The 16,935-nt window shown below is 45.0% G+C and overlaps 1 protein-coding gene across 1 annotated transcript; it reads right to left on the bottom strand.

Annotated features, from left to right (window-relative positions):
• Nucleotides 1–9,770: 9,770 nt before the first annotated feature.
• TFAP2E (transcription factor AP-2 epsilon (activating enhancer binding protein 2 epsilon)) lies at nt 9,771–15,824 on the bottom strand. The gene is made up of 5 exons (XM_009574965.1): nt 15,695–15,824; nt 13,715–13,943; nt 13,316–13,434; nt 10,470–10,611; nt 9,771–10,059 (listed from the first exon to the last, which is right to left on the bottom strand). Exons 1-5 carry the CDS (start codon nt 15,822–15,824, stop codon nt 9,771–9,773), a joined length of 909 nt encoding a protein of 302 aa, XP_009573260.1.
• Between the last annotated feature and the right edge of the window lie 1,111 nt (nt 15,825–16,935).

Here is a 16,935-nt window from a genome sequence, read left to right as displayed (position 1 = left end):
TCAGAGTAAAGCTGTAGGAGCAGAGGGGAGAGATCAGGCTAAACTCAACCAAGGATGTGTTTTCATTTGCTCTTGTCTCTAGTTTTGCCACCAGGTTCCTACAACAAGTATTAGCCAATGCCAGGGCTGACATTACGGATTATGTTCATGGTGCTTAGGATTTGGTTGATTCCATGTTCCAATCTGAAGCAGGGACAGAATATTCGTTTTGTATAAAATAGCTTGGTGTCTAAGGAAGGAAAACGTTTCACTTTGCTACCTGTGAAGCACTGTATATATTGTGTCTGTAAGGAAAAATAAATTTATCCTACTCATAAAAAGCTTATCCTTCAAGCCATTTTTAATTCTTTTTCTTTAGAAGTTTAACCTTATACAGAGTGCCCATGCATTGTTATCAGTCTGCCATCAACAGTAATTAAATGCAGGAAATTTTCATGTGAGCACTGATCAAACTAAACAGACATAAGTTGTTCTAACAGATTTTAAAAAGCAAAATGGAAATGGTGGAATTAAAGCATGCAACTTTTTTTCCATGTTCCTGACTACATTGGCTTGAACCTCTGTGTAGTCCTGACTTGCTGAGGACTATGTTAAAAATAAGTTAGTTGTCTTGAAAATGTAAAGTGACAGTTTAAGTGTTTTGTTTCTGTGCTAATGTGCAATTAGGTAGTTATCCAATAAGCTTATTCATGTAGTCTAACTCAAGACAGCTGTGGAAGGAATAGAGAAAACCCTTTTCTGTTGAGCAATGGTGAGAGGGGAAAGGACATTGAAAAGGATCTGTTTCAGAATTGCCAGTATGTTCTTTTTCCCCGTGTAATGTCGTAAAGCATTAAAGGTTAGCAAGATTTGTGAAAAATTAAATTCTGCTGATCAAATCTATGGAGAGGTGAAACTAAAATGTGGATAGATCTGAATACCAGCAAGTGTAGTATAAGTTTGGATCTATAAATTAACTCTAAGGCAACCATACAAGGTGGAGCCAACTAAATAATCTAATTGTCTGAAATGATGACTTGGCTAAGTGTATTTTGATTTGGGTAAAGTACCTTTTGCCTAGTAGAGGCTTCCTTGATGTCGTCAAATATTTCTGGTGTTTGTGCACAAACATAAAAATAGTGCATCTTCAGTTAATTTACAGAAGACAAAGCAGGCTCCATCATATTTTGTGTCAGTATTTTTAGGATCATTGACAGTATCCTACTATAGTACCACCAAAATGCCTGTGGGCTTAAGCAATGCTTGATCTCCTCTTGCTAAATGTTGCACTTGAAATGCAACAGGTGCCATTACCCTGCTACCGGAGCTCTTTGGTTTGTGGAGAAAACCTGTGCATCTCGCAAGCCTCTTCCATTCAGCAGAGGGCAGTGATCTTGCATGCACATCGCCGCCTCCTTACAAACTCATTTGGCCTCTTCATCCCTGTGCAGATCATATGATAGTTACAGAAGCTCAGCATTATGGAGAACAGATTAATGCCTTGTCCAGCAGTGGCAGATAGGATGTACAAGGTTGTTTCTTCCCTTGGAAGATGCACATTTTATTTTTCACAAGTGTTGGACAGTCGTCCCATGAAACAGGTATTTATCCATGTTTTCACAAGTGAAGGCTAAGATAGCTAGTGACTTGCCAAAATTACCAAAAGGAGTAGCTGGAATCCATCCTCTGCTAGTCAGTCTGAGCACTAACAAGCAGGGACTTAAAATTAAAGTACATCCTTAATTTTTTTAAGATAATGCCATTCTCCCTTGCAAAAGTGCTCTTGACATTTACTACTATGTGCTTGAAGTGAGGATGCTCACAGTATTTTATCAGCAGCAGTATGCTGGGGAGGAAAATCTACAGCACCATGTGACACTAGTTTAAAAAAACTTTCTGTGATCCCACAGCAAAATTTGCTTAAGAAAAAAAATCAGGAAAAGTCTGAAATGGCTGTTTTGGAATGTGGAGTATTAGAACACATTCATTTGCTCTTACCCAACAAACATGGAGTGTGTTGAGGCCATGGCTGAAGGCTATCGTTATGGTCCTGGGTTTAGTAGAAAATGCACTTGTCTATATAATTAAAATGTCCACAGTTGGAGTATATGGGATTCAGAAACTTTAAAGTACATAACCAGACTGACATCTGGGAACTGGGAAGACATTTCCTAAGCTGTCAGATCATTCTGTGGTTTTCTTTTTTTGAACAGCAGTTTCTTGAATCTTCGGAACTTCTGTTAGTGGGCGAGACCAAGTACAGGATATAAAAGGATCTCCAGGGTTTACTACTTATTTTCTCTCATTTAAAGTGATAAGGTTCAAACCTGTTTCTCTTTTCATTTTTTATAATCATCCTTAAAATCTCCAAGTGGGCACCTTCAAGAAGAAAACAATTAAAACTGGGTTCTAATTTCATTTGTCTTACAGTATTCACTCAAAGCACATGAGAAACCTGTCCAAATCACCACACCTGGGGCTTTGGTCTGGTACATCTGATATTCCTAGGCTTGTGTATTAGTATTTACTTTAGTGTTTATTGCCCATGCTTTGATGAAACATCAGGAAGGCTGGTTGTGTGAACACTGCCAGAGGTCAGCTTGCCTTCATCTCAGATGTTTACATAAGCTGGTTAAAGATTTGAGGTTAACCTCTACTGATGTTTTTAGGAGCTGTGAAGCCATACGTTTTTGGTTTTGGTTTCCACGTTGGCTCCAAAATTTGTGGAGAACTAAACCAAGAGGTTCTGTATGTTGAAAAGCTGTGAAAAAGCTTATTAACAGATGGCCTTAATAGAAAAAAATTTTGCCCCAAACTGAACTGAACAGAGCTATTTCTCCTCACAGCACTTGGCTGAATTACTCTTAGCTGACTGACAACTTTTTTTAAGAATACTTTAAAACAGGAATGTTCCTTTATTTTTTTACCTTTTCATCAAAGTCTTCAGACTTTACCAGGTAAGACCTATAGTGTAGATTCCCTAAACTGTCCATCTTTCTTCCAAATATTATGAAAGATGCTCCAGAAGATGGACAGGCTTTTTCCCTAAACTGTCCATCTTTCTTCCAAATTTTATGAAAGATGCCTTGCTCATTTTCCTGGGGACAGCTAAGAGCTGCTCAGTTTGCCTGAAACCTGCCTCTTTGCCTGCTGCGCGCGTGGCCGTGCCATGCCGAGGTGGCGATGGGCTCCCTGTCCCATGCGGGGCTGCGGATGCGCTTGCTCCCATTTTGGCTCCAGAGAACTGTGCCAAACCCTGTCTTCCTCGCAAAGAGATCCTGAATGGGGCAGAGTCAGAGTTATCCGTGCTAAAAGACTGGTCTGATTTAGCATGGTAATTACTGTGTTCTTCTGGAGGCTCCCTATGATGACCAAATTAGCAGGAAACTGTAAAAGGTATAATATGCTCCTGACATATGACAAGGCTGGGGGAGAGGAAATGAAATGAAAATGGGTCAGGAGTGGGAGGCCTGGCTGGAGCAATTCCCTGTGGTGCCAGGGTCCATTTAAGAGTCAAAACAGCAGCACATTACAAAGAGGGTGTAGAAAGGCTGTTTTCATTGTCCGAACTGAGCAAACTGGCCTTTCCACTAGTCTCCTCCTCAGCAGTGCCTGTAGCACCTGCAGCACAAACATTTGATGTATTGCCTCCCTAGTTTGAATGCTTTTCTGCCTTTGTTTTTGCAATGAACCAACAGGCAGCAAAGTAGAACAGGGATTCTTAAAGGAGATAATTTTTTATCATTGGAAATAAAATAATAAACTTCTAGACTATATCTTTGTCTGAAACAGACTGTTGAAACTAATTTTGGTTTTTTTATAGTTATGGTTCTAGACTTGAATTGTCTGGGTTTGGATCCTAGCTTTTTCCCAAACTCCCTGGGTCTCCCTCTGCAAATCGCTTTAACTCTGTATGTTGCATCTCTTTTCTGTAAGATGAAGGTAACTATTTCCTTTGTAATCTTGTCTACTGAAATAGAAATTTTGGGGTAAGATCTCTTTGCACAGGGCCTAATACAATGAGAATTTGATGTCTGATGGCACAAGGCTCTACTGGAATGTAAATGTAACCCTCCTGAAACAAATAGTCAGATATGCTGATGATATTGGATTGGATGAAATGGTTTCATAGGAAATGCTGCTCTTTTGAAAATATTTGCTGCATGCTGAGAAGTAAACCTGTTGGAAAAGAAACATCCCTGATGATACAATCTGCACAGGAAATACAGATAAGTCCTCTGTTTACAGTTCCACATAGCTGTCAGAGTAAAGTCTCCAAGGTGTGATGAAACTCTCATGAACTCCAGAATAAAAGCATGGAGTATTTCAGCCACTAATGTTCTGAAGCTCATCCAGTAAAAAACTCCATGGATCCAGTTTGATCAGGTCTGTAACAGGGTAGAAGTTTGACTATGGAAGACCTTGAGTGTCCAATGGAAAGAATGTGATTTACTTCTTATAGCATGCACTTGAGGATAAATAACTCAAAGATGCCATTGCAGAATTAGATGAAACATCTCTTCTGAGATAACAAATAGAACCACATAGAACACATGAAATTTTGGGTGTGGACAGAGGAGGATGGTGGACTGATTATCGTTTTTTGTTGAGTGCAGGTCATTCAGTCACACCAAGAAAGTGCTGCCTCTTTGGGATTCTTTAGCCAGTTTAAGGCTCTGTACAGTGGAAGAACTCGAGGGGAACCCAAAGCTCCTCTGCACGGACAGACCAATCATCAGGTGAGAAGACTGTAGCATCCAGATGCATCTTGACATGCTGGAGAACTTCTTGACTTGGAGCAATAGCTTGATCTTCCTCTGAACTCATTTCACACCCCAAAAAAAGGTGAGTTGTCTCCATTTAACAAATCATCTTTGGCTATAACCTTTGCTACTAAAATGAAGCTATCCTTATGGGAAATACTTCTGAATTTCAGGCTATAATCTCTGCTGAAAAGAATCAAATGAGAAGCATCTGAAGGTATCAGGATAAAAACATACAAAGAAGCCATCCAGAATAACACTGGCATAATTTTTGCTGCCTGCCTGCCTTGGAGAGGTTACTGGGATGCTTCACCACTGCGATTATGGGGTCAAAGTTTGGGTGTATATTCAATGTCTGGAATTATTATTGCTATTTATGGTATCCTGTTGAAAATGCAGTGATGTTCAGGTGGCCACAGTGGGAATTCTGTGCAATATAAAAGAGGTCAGACAGGAAGACCAAAATGATACCTTCTGGCTCCGCATGTTCAGATTCTGTGTAATGACTGTTTCTCCCAAAGTCTGTTAGGATAATTAAGGCTATAGTCATATGCTGCACATGACACTGTGCTATCTGTCTAGGCTGCTAAATCAATAATCTCTGAAGCAAGCATTTTGTCATCCTTGCAAATAACATTTGTCTTACTGCCTGATTTGACAATGTTTTTTGTTTTGGTGTTTTGATTCAGTTGCACTAACAGGAAAAACTTCCTTTGCTCAGTGATGGTGTGGCTGCTTGGATTCTGCATGTGAAGTTTGGAATTTAATGGACTCTCTCATATATGAAAGAATGCATTAACTACAGGTCAGCAAAGTCTGTTTATTGTGTTGTTTTAGTATGGAGAGCTATTATTACCCTGTTGCTTTTAAGGTAGCCTGCTTAAAGGTAATTATTTAGTCTATCCAAAGCCATGCAGAATGCCAACACAACCTCTGCTTGTTTACGTTAATGATACAGTATAGAGTCACAGTTCAATGTTAACCTCAGTCTACCCTTGGGATAGCTGACTGTTAGGGAATGAAGAGTTTTTGTTAATGTTCTTTTTCTTTTTCACTTGTCAAGGATTGTCATGTGGTTTCCCTGGACTTGTCATTCATTCAAAATTAATTCAAAAAAGATTTCTTTTTTCAATTCCCCTTTAGGATTGGAATTCCAGAGTGTTCTATAACAAGCGTAGAAACCATGAGCCTAAATCTATTTTTACTCTTTGACACAATCCCACGTATTTTCCCACGATAGTATTTGTAATCAGTGTGGGAATTTATATCAGGGTTGAGCCATGAATTGTGTAAAATGCCTTTTTTTCCTCTTAGGATGGAAAGGCAAAGAACACATCAGGGGATGGCCTTGTTTGACAGTGAACCGGGAGGGGAACTCCAGTATTAACTCATTACCAACAATAATTGGCCTGGTACAACCTCTGAAAGCTGTGCTCTTTGCAGGTATCTCTGTGGGCCTGCAGAAATGAAGGTGTCCAAAATTTTGGGAAGTGGAAGTCTCAATGCTTTTAGAAGGTTGATCCCATGTGACATGTCTATCGTCAGTCTTGAGCATCTATGGCAGAATCAACAAATGAATCCAAATCATCAAACTTCCTCCCAATTAAAAGGTAATTGGTGGCATCCTGGCCTTTCAGGCACCAGACTGTTCCTCATAAAACATTCAAAAGCCTTGCAGTTACCCAAAGAGGAAAATGAGGAGGGAGGTATTTTTCCACCTGATGGACATGGCATGTAATTACTGTAGGCATATCCTGATTCTTGGTCTGTATTGCTCATCGCTGCTATGTCTAAGAATTCCTTGATATTCAAAGAGTGCCCTAACCAAGTCAAGCTTTCATAACATGATTATGTTATGAAATTATATTTCACGCCTGTATATTATAGCGTGCACACATATACTTTCATCATGTATTGGAGCGTAGTTTGCTCTTCTCTGATATCATGCACCAGAGGATGTCTACAAATTCAATTATTTCAGCTGCTATGTCTAAGAATTCCTTGATATTCAAAGAGTGCCCTAACCAAGTCAAGCTTTCATAACATGATTATGTTATGAAATTATATTTCACGCCTGTATATTATAGCGTGCACACATATACTTTCATCATGTATTGGAGCGTAGTTTGCTCTTCTCTGATATCATGCACCAGAGGATGTCTACAAATTCAATTATTTCAGGATAGTTATCCTAAATATCTGTATTGTAGCACAAAAGCACCTTACTCTCCTTTATCATAATCCATTTTAAACATGGATTATGCTGATGCAGAACAGGGCATTCCTACTTTGGAATAATTTTAAATAGGAATAGTTTTTGTGCTTTTGGCTCACACCCTGCATTATCCAAAATAGCTTTGAAGTGTAAATGTAAACAAGCCTCTAATGTGTCTCTAGTATTTCCATTCTGCTCCCTGGCTCCTCCTTTTTCCCTGGCTTTTCCTTTGGGAAGGTCCAGAGCAAAACCAGACCTGCAGAGCCCGTCATTTAGGTCTTTGCTTTCACAAACTTCATATCAAGGGACATTTCCAATCTGATTCCCAATTTCAATGCATCCCTAAGCTTTTGAAAGGAGTATTTAGATGCAAGTTTCTGACTCTGAGCCATGCCCACAAATTATATTAGTACATAAAATGTTTCCTTTCACACTTTTCTGAAAGGGAGAAGGGTTTGTATTTCTAACCTCCTGTGGTCCCTTTTGGGACAGTTTGGGTTTTTCTCTGTTACAATCAGCCTGTTCTGCAACCTCCAGACAAATCTGATGAGTACAACTCTGAGAAAGGTCCAATATAACGAGTGCTGTAATGACTCAGACCCATGTCCATCTGCCTATTCTCTAGCTGTGTAGGGAAGGCTGCAGACATGCTCTCTAAAATCATCCCCCTCCCATTGTGTCAAAAGCCATTTACATGCCTGCTTCCATGAAATGCCACGGCTTCTTACTTGTCTTCTGTTCATTTATTTAAACCCGCTTCCTGACTATTTCATTTGGTGTCCTGCCTCTAGTTTTAGTGTCATTGTTCCCTGTTTGTATTCTTTTATACTGTTGTTTTCCATGCCTCTGTCATATACTGCTCATGTCCTTCACGAGTGGTGCTGCTCTAATCCCTTGGTCTTTCCTCACACAGAAGTCAGTTCCCACCTGAGATCTCCCTGGCTGCTTTTCTCCATGGCTTTTCTAGTTGGGCTGGCCAGATCTGCAAGTGGCATTCAAGATAGAGGAATACCATGTAAGCACATGTATGTCATGCAGTATAATCTGCTTTCTGGTTTGTTAATCCTTTTTTAACAGTTCCCATAATTTTGTTTGTATTTCCAACCTCCTGTGAGTACGAGGTGACTGTTTTCAGAGTCCTATCCTTAATAACGCCACAAACATAGCAGCTAATTTAGAGAGCTTCACTGCATATAGATTAGTAGGATTATTTTATCTGCTAATTTATCACTCCTTGTCTTGATACTGTGAGGTCCTTCTGCAGCTCTTCACAGACAGGTTTAGATTTGACTATCCTGAGTAGTTCTGAAACATCTGCAAACACATTTCACTATTCATCTCCAGCATCACCAGAGGCGCCGGCCAGCTCGGCTGCGATGGCTTGTGAGATCAGGGCATTAACACCAGCGCCTGTCATTCTCTGAACTCCCTATTTGTGACTGCACAGATCAGTCAAACGTCAGCCATGAAACTGGAGGATATTGTTTCTTAAAACTGTATAATATTTCAAGATACAACCACAGAGGCAGAAAGATCCTTGTTCACAAAGACAATGGAGGTGCTTTCTTCAAATAAAAAGAGGTTTATTAAGATAATGAGAATGACATTGTGGTGTGGGTGTTGTACATCTATTGCAGCATTAAGAGAAACAACAGCAAGTACAAAATCCTGCAGAACTTCTATAGTCATTATCATCACAGCCTATCTTGTCCATGCTACAGTTTTGTGTATCCAAAACTTCATTCTCATTTCTAATGGCAGGAAATCCAAAGACTGTCCTCTTTCAAAAAAAAAAAAAAAAAGAAAACCCAAAACAAAACAAAACAAAACAAAAAAAAGGCAAAACAAAAAACAACCAATTTGATATAAATAACTTGCACTGGACATTTTAAAACTTTCAGATTTTAATTACACATAAATAAATATATACAGATTTCGAACAGTTCAGTTTGGCCTGGTTCAAGTTCTGCTCCTTGTGCTTTATTAATTATTATTAATTTTAGAAACCTGTGTGCTGTTATCTGTAGGTTGTGGAGTTTTAATTAGTCCTGGGTTTAACTTAACCTGCTTTATCCCCAGCTGTGACCATAGCAGTTGGGAAGGCTCTCCTCCATCGGTTCCTGCCCTGGGAACCATTGAGTGTGCGGTTTGTTCCTCCCCTCGTGGTACGGCTCAGGGATCCTCAGCCCCAGGGAAAATCCACGCTGAGTCTCAGTTTGAAAACTGTAAACGAAGTCTGAAACTGCTTTAAATCCAAAGCAGTTCTGCTGGCAATTTTCTCTTGGCCTGGCTTTAGGACTGGGCTGTAGGTGGGGAAAGAAGAAGGTTTCCTGTGTGTTTGCCTGTCAAAACCAGCTGATAAATCCAGGTACAGGCAGTGATCCAACTCCCTGCCCTCTGCTGCTCCTGCCTCTGGTTCTTGCATTGATGAGGCTTTTGCTCTTTCTTCTCAGTTTTTCAGTTGGAACAAATTCCTGGAGCATGTCAGGATTTCCCTATGGGTTTTTAAAAAACAAAACAAAATAAAATTGCACATGACTTGGCTTCCTGCATCCACGATTTTTAAAAAAAAAAAAAAAAAAGGCAAAAGCCATTAACCTGGCTTATTTTCCCAATCTCACTATGTCCATTAGAGTTGTTTTCTTCTTAAATTTTTTAAATCTTCTTTTTTGTCTTGTCTTTGCTTTACGAGTTTCATCCCAAGTTCAAATGTAGCAGTTCAGAAAACAGTGCACTGGATCATCTTTCCCCCCCAGCGCTATCTAATGCGACCGGGGAAAGTTCCCACAGGGGAGAGGGAGGGAGACAGCACGTTATTTCCGATGCTTCACTTCTTTTTCTGACGCTTTGGAGTCTCCGGCCGTGTGCCCGTTCCCTGTGCTGTTCATGAACATTTTATCCAGCCCCTTAAGGGACTCCACCAGGTAGTTCTGGAAGGCGGTGAGCGCCGCACAGATGGCTGGGCCCCCAAAGCCGTGGGTTATCAAGCTGAAATGAGTCAAACAGCTCTGGACACCGGGCTCTAAGATGAGGGAGGGGCGGCTGTTCCCCAAGGGCGAGCGATCCTGGGCTATCAAGTCTGCAAACTCTTTACAAATTTGCCTGAAAGAGAGAGGTTCATGTTACTATACGTGCTGTTGGAAAGCTGCAGGCACACAGGTGTGTTTGAGGTCTCTTTTCCTGCTCCCTGCCCGAGCGGCTGCCTCCCCTCCAGGAGTTTTCAGCCCCAGCCTGGGGAGAGCCCCTGCCTGCAGAGCTGGGGTGGGGGCTGCTGCTTCAAAGGGGCACGCGTGACAGTGCCGGGATGCTCCCTGGGGTTAGGTTAACCTCTCCCGTGTAGGAGCGAGCCCTTAAATCCATGCAAATTATTCATCTTGCTGCACATCTTTCAGATCTGCATGCAGCACATGAGACCATCTCTTTCCCACAGAAGAGTAAGCTTTCAGGGCTAACGCTGCCCTTCCAGGCTGGGGGTACCTACGCAGCAGTGGCTCATAGCCATCTGTACTCACTTGGTAGCCAGCAGCATGTTTTTCCTGGTGTGGAGCTCCGTGGGGTCGGAGTGCTGTCGGCACAGGTAGTCTGCCGCTGCCTTGGCTGGGAACTCTGTTTCACACACGTACCCAAAATCCCGAGCCAGGTGAACGGCTTCACCTACAAGCAGGACAGATAAACAAGCCATGTCAACACCCATGTGAAAGGGGAGCACTTTCTGTGGCAACTTCAGCCATCTCACTGATGTGGCTTATTTCTGCTGAGACTGGAGCACTTTCCTTTCTCCATTGCCACCCAAGAGCTCTCCGGGTGACAGAAGTGTTTCTCACTTGGACGCTTCCCTCGCTGCATCTTTCTCTCCCTACTTCTTCCAAAATTTCCTGCTTGGCCTCTCCAAATTGAGCAGAGATTTAAACAGGGGCTGGAGGGTGAAGAAGTGACCTTAGCCCCATGACTGCTAGACGAAACGGGGATGTGAGAAACAGGCAGAAGGAAGGGGTTTACACCCTCCCGCGGTGAGCAGGGGCCCTCGGGCTGGACGCGCAGGCAGCGTATCCATCACCCTGTGGAAATGCCCACCCATTGATGGAATTGATCTATCCCCAGGCGTCCCCGTGGAAATAATCAGAGCTGATGGCAATTGATCATGCCCAACACCCGAAATCCTGGTTGGGTAGACAGAGCTAATTTGACTTGCCCCCCTGCTGCTCATACGTATTAGGCCATCCATCCTAATAGCATTAACCTAGATCTCATCACAGTCTCCCCAGCTCCTGGAGCTCAGTCTGTGAAGCCATGTTATGGGAAAGTGTCTGTCCTTCCCGTATAACGATAATACTTTCGACTTTATCTCTTCCTCCAAAGAAGGAGCAAATAGGGTAAACCTAAAGAATCAGAACTGCAGTTGTTTGTGTGTTAAAAAACGATCAGAAAGTAATAGCTGCTGAAAAACAGTTATTGCAACAATACAAAAGGGCTGTGTGTCCTCACGGTGAGAGCCAAGGCTGGAGCCAGGATTTATTTCCTCCACGAGTGTGTGCGAGTGGCTACACAGCTGAATGTTTGAAAACCAATTTGGATGCTGGCTTAGAGAGGTTTCAGCGGAGGGGACAAGGCCGTCCAGCTTTTGAAAGTGGTGTTAAGACCACACCAAGTCAGAGCCCAGGGGAGGAGAGGCTGGAGGAGAGCACTCGTGGGGCAGGAGCCCATCTGAATGCACACCTCTTTCTGAGAGCTTAAGGATGTTTCTGAAGTTGAAATCTAGCCCTCCTGCTCCCCTGGGTCCATGATGGAGCTGCTCCCACGGAGCAGGTGCCCAAGAGAGGGCCAGTGCTCGGTGTACATGGCAAGGGCTCCCAAAGGAACCTGTGTTTCCACCTGCAGCCCTCGCAGTGCTCCCTGGGTTCCCCGGTACACATTCTCCCCCATTTATATGAATAGCTGTGGGTCAGTGTAAGAAGAAGTATATCATTAGTACTCAAAAAAACACCCAGTGTTTTTTTCTAAACAAACAGACATTGGGAAGGCAGAGGGGAGAAAGCAAATTAAACCAAGACAGCAAAAGTCCAAGAAAGAGGGTGCCTGGGGAATAGGGGCACAAGCCAGTTTCTGCGTGCTGAGTAATGACAATGCAATAGCACCTTCCTCTGGGTGCAACATCTCCCAGTACCGTAACACTTATGTGCAGGAGGAAATTATATCCATCAAGCACACATGGCACCACTCTTTTATTTACTATGAGCTGGTGAGCAGTAACCAAAACATTAGCAGCCACCTGAAATCAAAATGTACGTTTCTTCCTTCCTTTCTTTCTTTCATTCTTTTCTTTCTTTTCTTTTAATGGAAATCAGCCTTTCATTCAGCACGAACCAACTGCCCTCAGTAACAACCTCCGCCTAATGAAGCGGGTCATTTAATTTGCTGGCAACAATGGAGATGATTTTCTATTCAGAAACTGCAGGCAGCTGCCTCCAACACGCTGGGCGCAAACACAATGGATTCCAAAGCTCGAAGGGAGTCGGAGCTGTCATTGCATTTGTTTGCATCCCGTGTCCTTTCCTCCAAAGATGCAGTGGCGACATCATCATTTCCATAGCGCAAAAAGTAGGAGGGGAGCAAATGAACAAGCGGCTTTAAGCAGGGGCACCTCGCACGTCAGGGCAGGTCGCACGCTGCCTGCCGAGGCTGTGCTGCCCGCAGCACGTTTTCCACAGCTTAGCCCTTGCTGCCGCGCTCTGAGGACTGCTACTTCAAACTTCACCTCCACCTGCAAGACCTCAGAGCTGTGCGGCATCTCCTCGATGTCTCACTTGTCCCCTGCTGTCCCAGGGGAGGAGGGCAGGGCTCAGGCACGGGGCGTCTCCTTCTTACGGGAGACAAGAGACGGACCTGAGTGCGGTGATGGAGCCTCGACAGAACAGGTCGATGCTGTCCGAGGGCGGCACGGTTGGCAGCACCTCAGTTGTGTCCTAAGTGGGTGCACAGTGCTACAGAACAGCTGCTAAATTCTTTACTCAAGCTTTTTTTGTATTTGTTTTCTGTGAACCTGACTAAGCATTGTTAGAACGAGTTCACAGGAGTGAACGGTACGCTTAGCTGTAGCCGAAAGGAAGCTCGCAGCCCCGTTCAGGCTGTGGACGCCTTTTCCTAAAGGGCTATGACTGGTCCGACAGAAATGTCTGAGTTTCGGAAGACAGACGTGCTTGAATCAGCATGGAGACTTACACGGGGCTATTTCCAGTCTCGGTCAGTGGTGACCGCTGCATACTTTGTTTTAAGTGCTCTCGTTTGTGGAAAGCTGCAAATGAAGGGTATTGAAGTTTCGGCACTCCCATCCTCCGCGGGAGTGGAGAGCGACTCTTACCTTCCACAAGGGATGTCAGCAGGGTGACGTTGGCAGCTTTGCGCCTTCCTGCAGGTAGATTTAGTCCGATTTTCTCTAACCTTTCCCTTAAACACCGACCCCCATTTTTTGATTTTGCTCTGAAAAAAGAAAACAAGGAGAGGAAAAAAATTACAATGTAATTAATGTTAAAATAACTGTAATTCCAGTTTAAGCTTTTAGGTTTGAAAGGAAAGAAGAAAAAGCAACAAAAATGCTATTCCCCAATATAGCACACACCAGTAATTTCTCATCTCCGTTAATCTAAGAGGTAAGAGCCGGTGCTGAACAAAAAGCTTGCTTCGGCGTTACCCCCTGCATTTCAGCGCGCGGTGCAGCCCTGCGTCCTTGGGCTGCCCGGGGCTCTCAGGAGCAGCTTACCTGCGGAGGACTCCGCCGAGGAGAGAGGCGTTGAGACACTCGGGGGGCGAGAGCCTTCTCTGCACCTCCCCGACGGTCACCTTGTACTTGGAGGTGGAGCTGAGAAGAGAGAGGCGGCCAGGCACGGAGCAGAAGACCTCGTTGGGATTCGTCACCCCTCCGATCAGGCCATCTTTGTTCATTGACAACGTGGAAATGGTGGTGCCGTTGGCCTTCGAGGGGATGGGCACTGGGAGACAAGGAAGGGAGAGAGAAGAGGAGACCGTGGCTGAGAGACTCCAGAGCCAGGGAAGCCCCTGGGTGACTCTCCTGGCAGCTTTCTAGCCCCCAGCACCCACGCCCGGCCATCCGCAGATGTCAGCACGGCCGGCTGGGATAGCTCAGTTAGGTTCATATTTTCCTCGATAAAAGAAGAGAGGTGGGGTGATGAAACTAAACTAAATGAAAAAAAAAAAAAGGAAGAAGCCTGAACTCTGCTCTCGCCTGCTTTCCCACGCCTCCCAGCTCCACTCTAATTAAACCCAAGGTTTTGGGCTGGTCTCCTGGAAGGCTAAGGACTGTCCGCAGCATCGCTGTCTGGACCTGTGACCAGCTTCCCCTCCCAGTCTCCTCTGGGCACTCTGCGGAGGGGGGGCGGCAGGGCGAAGCGCTGGCTCGTCGCGCTGCCCTGGGTGCCGTTCCTCTCCCGGCTTCGGGACGGGATCGCGGCTGCAGCCCAGCTCTGCACAGGCACTCGGCCACGTCCCACCGGACAGGACCAGCGGGGCTGAGCCGTGACCTTTATACCCTGCGTGAAACCCGGGAGATGCTGAGGTGGCCGAGAGCTGTGTTTGCCAGTATGTGCCCACAGGAACGAGTGGAAAGAGTTTCTTTGACTTCAGCTTTGGGATTAGCCCCACAACAAGCCGCAGCCCTAAACTTTCATCATCCCTGGCTTAAAGGAAGCTTGAGAAGTTCAAACCCAATTAATCCAGCACAGACTTCCTTTTACTTAATGGGCAACAGTCAGTTAACACAAGAAGTTAGACAGGCAATGGTGACTGCAGCATCGCATCAGGCCCATGGCATCACACCCGGGGTGAAATGGGCACCGTTTTCCCATACGTCATTCCAGTAAGAAACGTTCTTAGACGCAATAAAGGTTTATAGGTTAAAACTGTGGCTGAAACCTGTGCCAAATCTCTTTGGCTGTTATGTTCTGAAATTAATAATCAATTTAACTCTGGAAAAAAGCAGGTTTTGAAAGAATCCAAAGAGGACTGCAAATGCCATCGCTCCAGATCATTTCGGCCCTGGCATTCTTTGTGGTTCCTCGGTAATGACTGTTCCACAATGCACATTCAGATGCTTGCTGCAAGTAACGCAGCAATGAATACCAGGGTGAGATGCAGGTTTTATAAAGGAAATACACATGCCCAAAATGAAACAGAAAACCCGAAAATTAATTGGGGAGGGTACGTAGACTGGACCTATTGGGGGGCGCTTACAATCAGCATATTGTAAATACAGCTCAACAACTTGTTAGTGTGGCAATAAAAAAGTAGCACATGTTACATAAAAATGGCTAATGTTTTAAGACTGAAAGATGAATGGAAAGGAGCTGAGGTACATTAAGTTTCCTTTCAGCATGAGACTTGGACAAAGTCAGGGGACTGAAGGGCAGGATGCACTGGTGCCCTGCTGGAGTCAGCCGCTGCGTTTGCCACGACTGTAGCTGGTTGAGGGATGTTCAGGGAAGAACAAATATGGGAACATCACCATGCGACGTAGGAAACCAGAGCTATTTCCAGGAAGTAGCAACTTCAAAGCTTTCTTCCACAGTCCCAGAACAGGTTATATTTGTCTCTAGGGGACACCCTTAAAATAAAAAGTCAGAGCATGTTTTACAAAAATCCATGCATTACTGCCAAGGCGTGTGTCACTTCAGGTCCAGGTACCCAGCGGATCTGGGTTCTGCTGCAGCAAGGGCCACCCCCAAACCAGACACCCCTGGAGAGCTGGTGTTGCTTGTAGTATCAAACACTTTGTCCACGAAGAGCTCTGCATAATTTATATACTCGCATATTTGCGCATGCCTGAAATCATGCGGTGGCGTGCATTCAAGCCGCATGCGTGGCTGGGGACCTGCACACACAGGAGGGACTGAACAACCATGCAGGAGAGGGGAATCGTGCCTCACCACGCATGTCCACGAAACATGGCATCTGGGGAGGAGCCAAACCCAGCTGGCACCAGTGCGAGTTAACACCGGCGCCTATGGAAAACCGGGCTGGAGATCAGTCCGATACAGCTCCGGCGTGTTTGCGAGTCGCCCCATGCGCAGCGGCAGCGTGCGGGGAGGGGCAGGGCAGGGCGGTGGGAAGGCACGGATGGATGCCGATGCACAGGAGGGTGATGACATGGAGACACCACGACACTTTTGAGACATGTACTGGCATTTTTAGGAATGATGCTACTGCCAGAAACAAATCCCCTGGAGAGCTGTAACCCAGAGCCTGCCGCTGCAAAGGTTGATGCCCAGAGCAGCCAGGTGAGCCCAGCTCCGTGCCACAAGCAAACCGTGCAGGCACCGGCACCGGGCACCCGTCACAGAACATGAACGTTGGCATTCCTCTTCTGCCTCGAGGCCTCAGCCGAGGCCAGAGCCCCGTCGCATTCGGCACATGCAGGCGTGGGACAGGGCTGCCCGTGTCGCCGGGTGCTGGCACCCTCAGCAGCGGGGCACACAGAATGCGAAGGGAGAAACAGAATGGGTGGCTGGCCCAGCATCAGGCAGAGGTTAGCGGCAGTGCTGGAAACTGAGCCGGTCTCTTGAGTCCTGTAACAGTGCTTCATCCATTAGACAACGTTGCCTCAATACAAGAAGAATAAACATAGCCACATTTGCCATTAATTATTAATTATTGTTATTTGGCCTCACCTGCTGCTGTTTGCCTGGTCTGATCTGCAGCTTGTTTGCCCATAAACATGCTGCAGGAGGGAGACAAGCTACCATTAAAGCCTGACAGCTTTGTTTCCTTGGCTTTTGGGGAACCAAAATTGTCTCTTGTCATCTGAGTAAACCAAAAGTCCCCCTCGATCTTCAGTTGCTGCTTTCCTGTTCCCGCAAGCAGCAGGTGATCGGAGCACCTGAGCCAGCCTGCAGACAAGAAGGAAGCATGAGACCGTTGCGGGTCGGCACGGCGCGCAGCCGACAGCCCAACGCCCCGGCGCGCGAGCAC

This window comes from Fulmarus glacialis, unplaced genomic scaffold, assembly GCF_000690835.1.
Source record: "Fulmarus glacialis isolate BGI_N327 unplaced genomic scaffold, ASM69083v1 scaffold41883, whole genome shotgun sequence".
Taxonomy (NCBI): Eukaryota; Metazoa; Chordata; class Aves; order Procellariiformes; family Procellariidae; genus Fulmarus; species Fulmarus glacialis.
The sequence above is the reverse complement of the archived record's forward strand: the minus strand, read 5'-3'. Positions and strand labels throughout refer to the sequence as shown.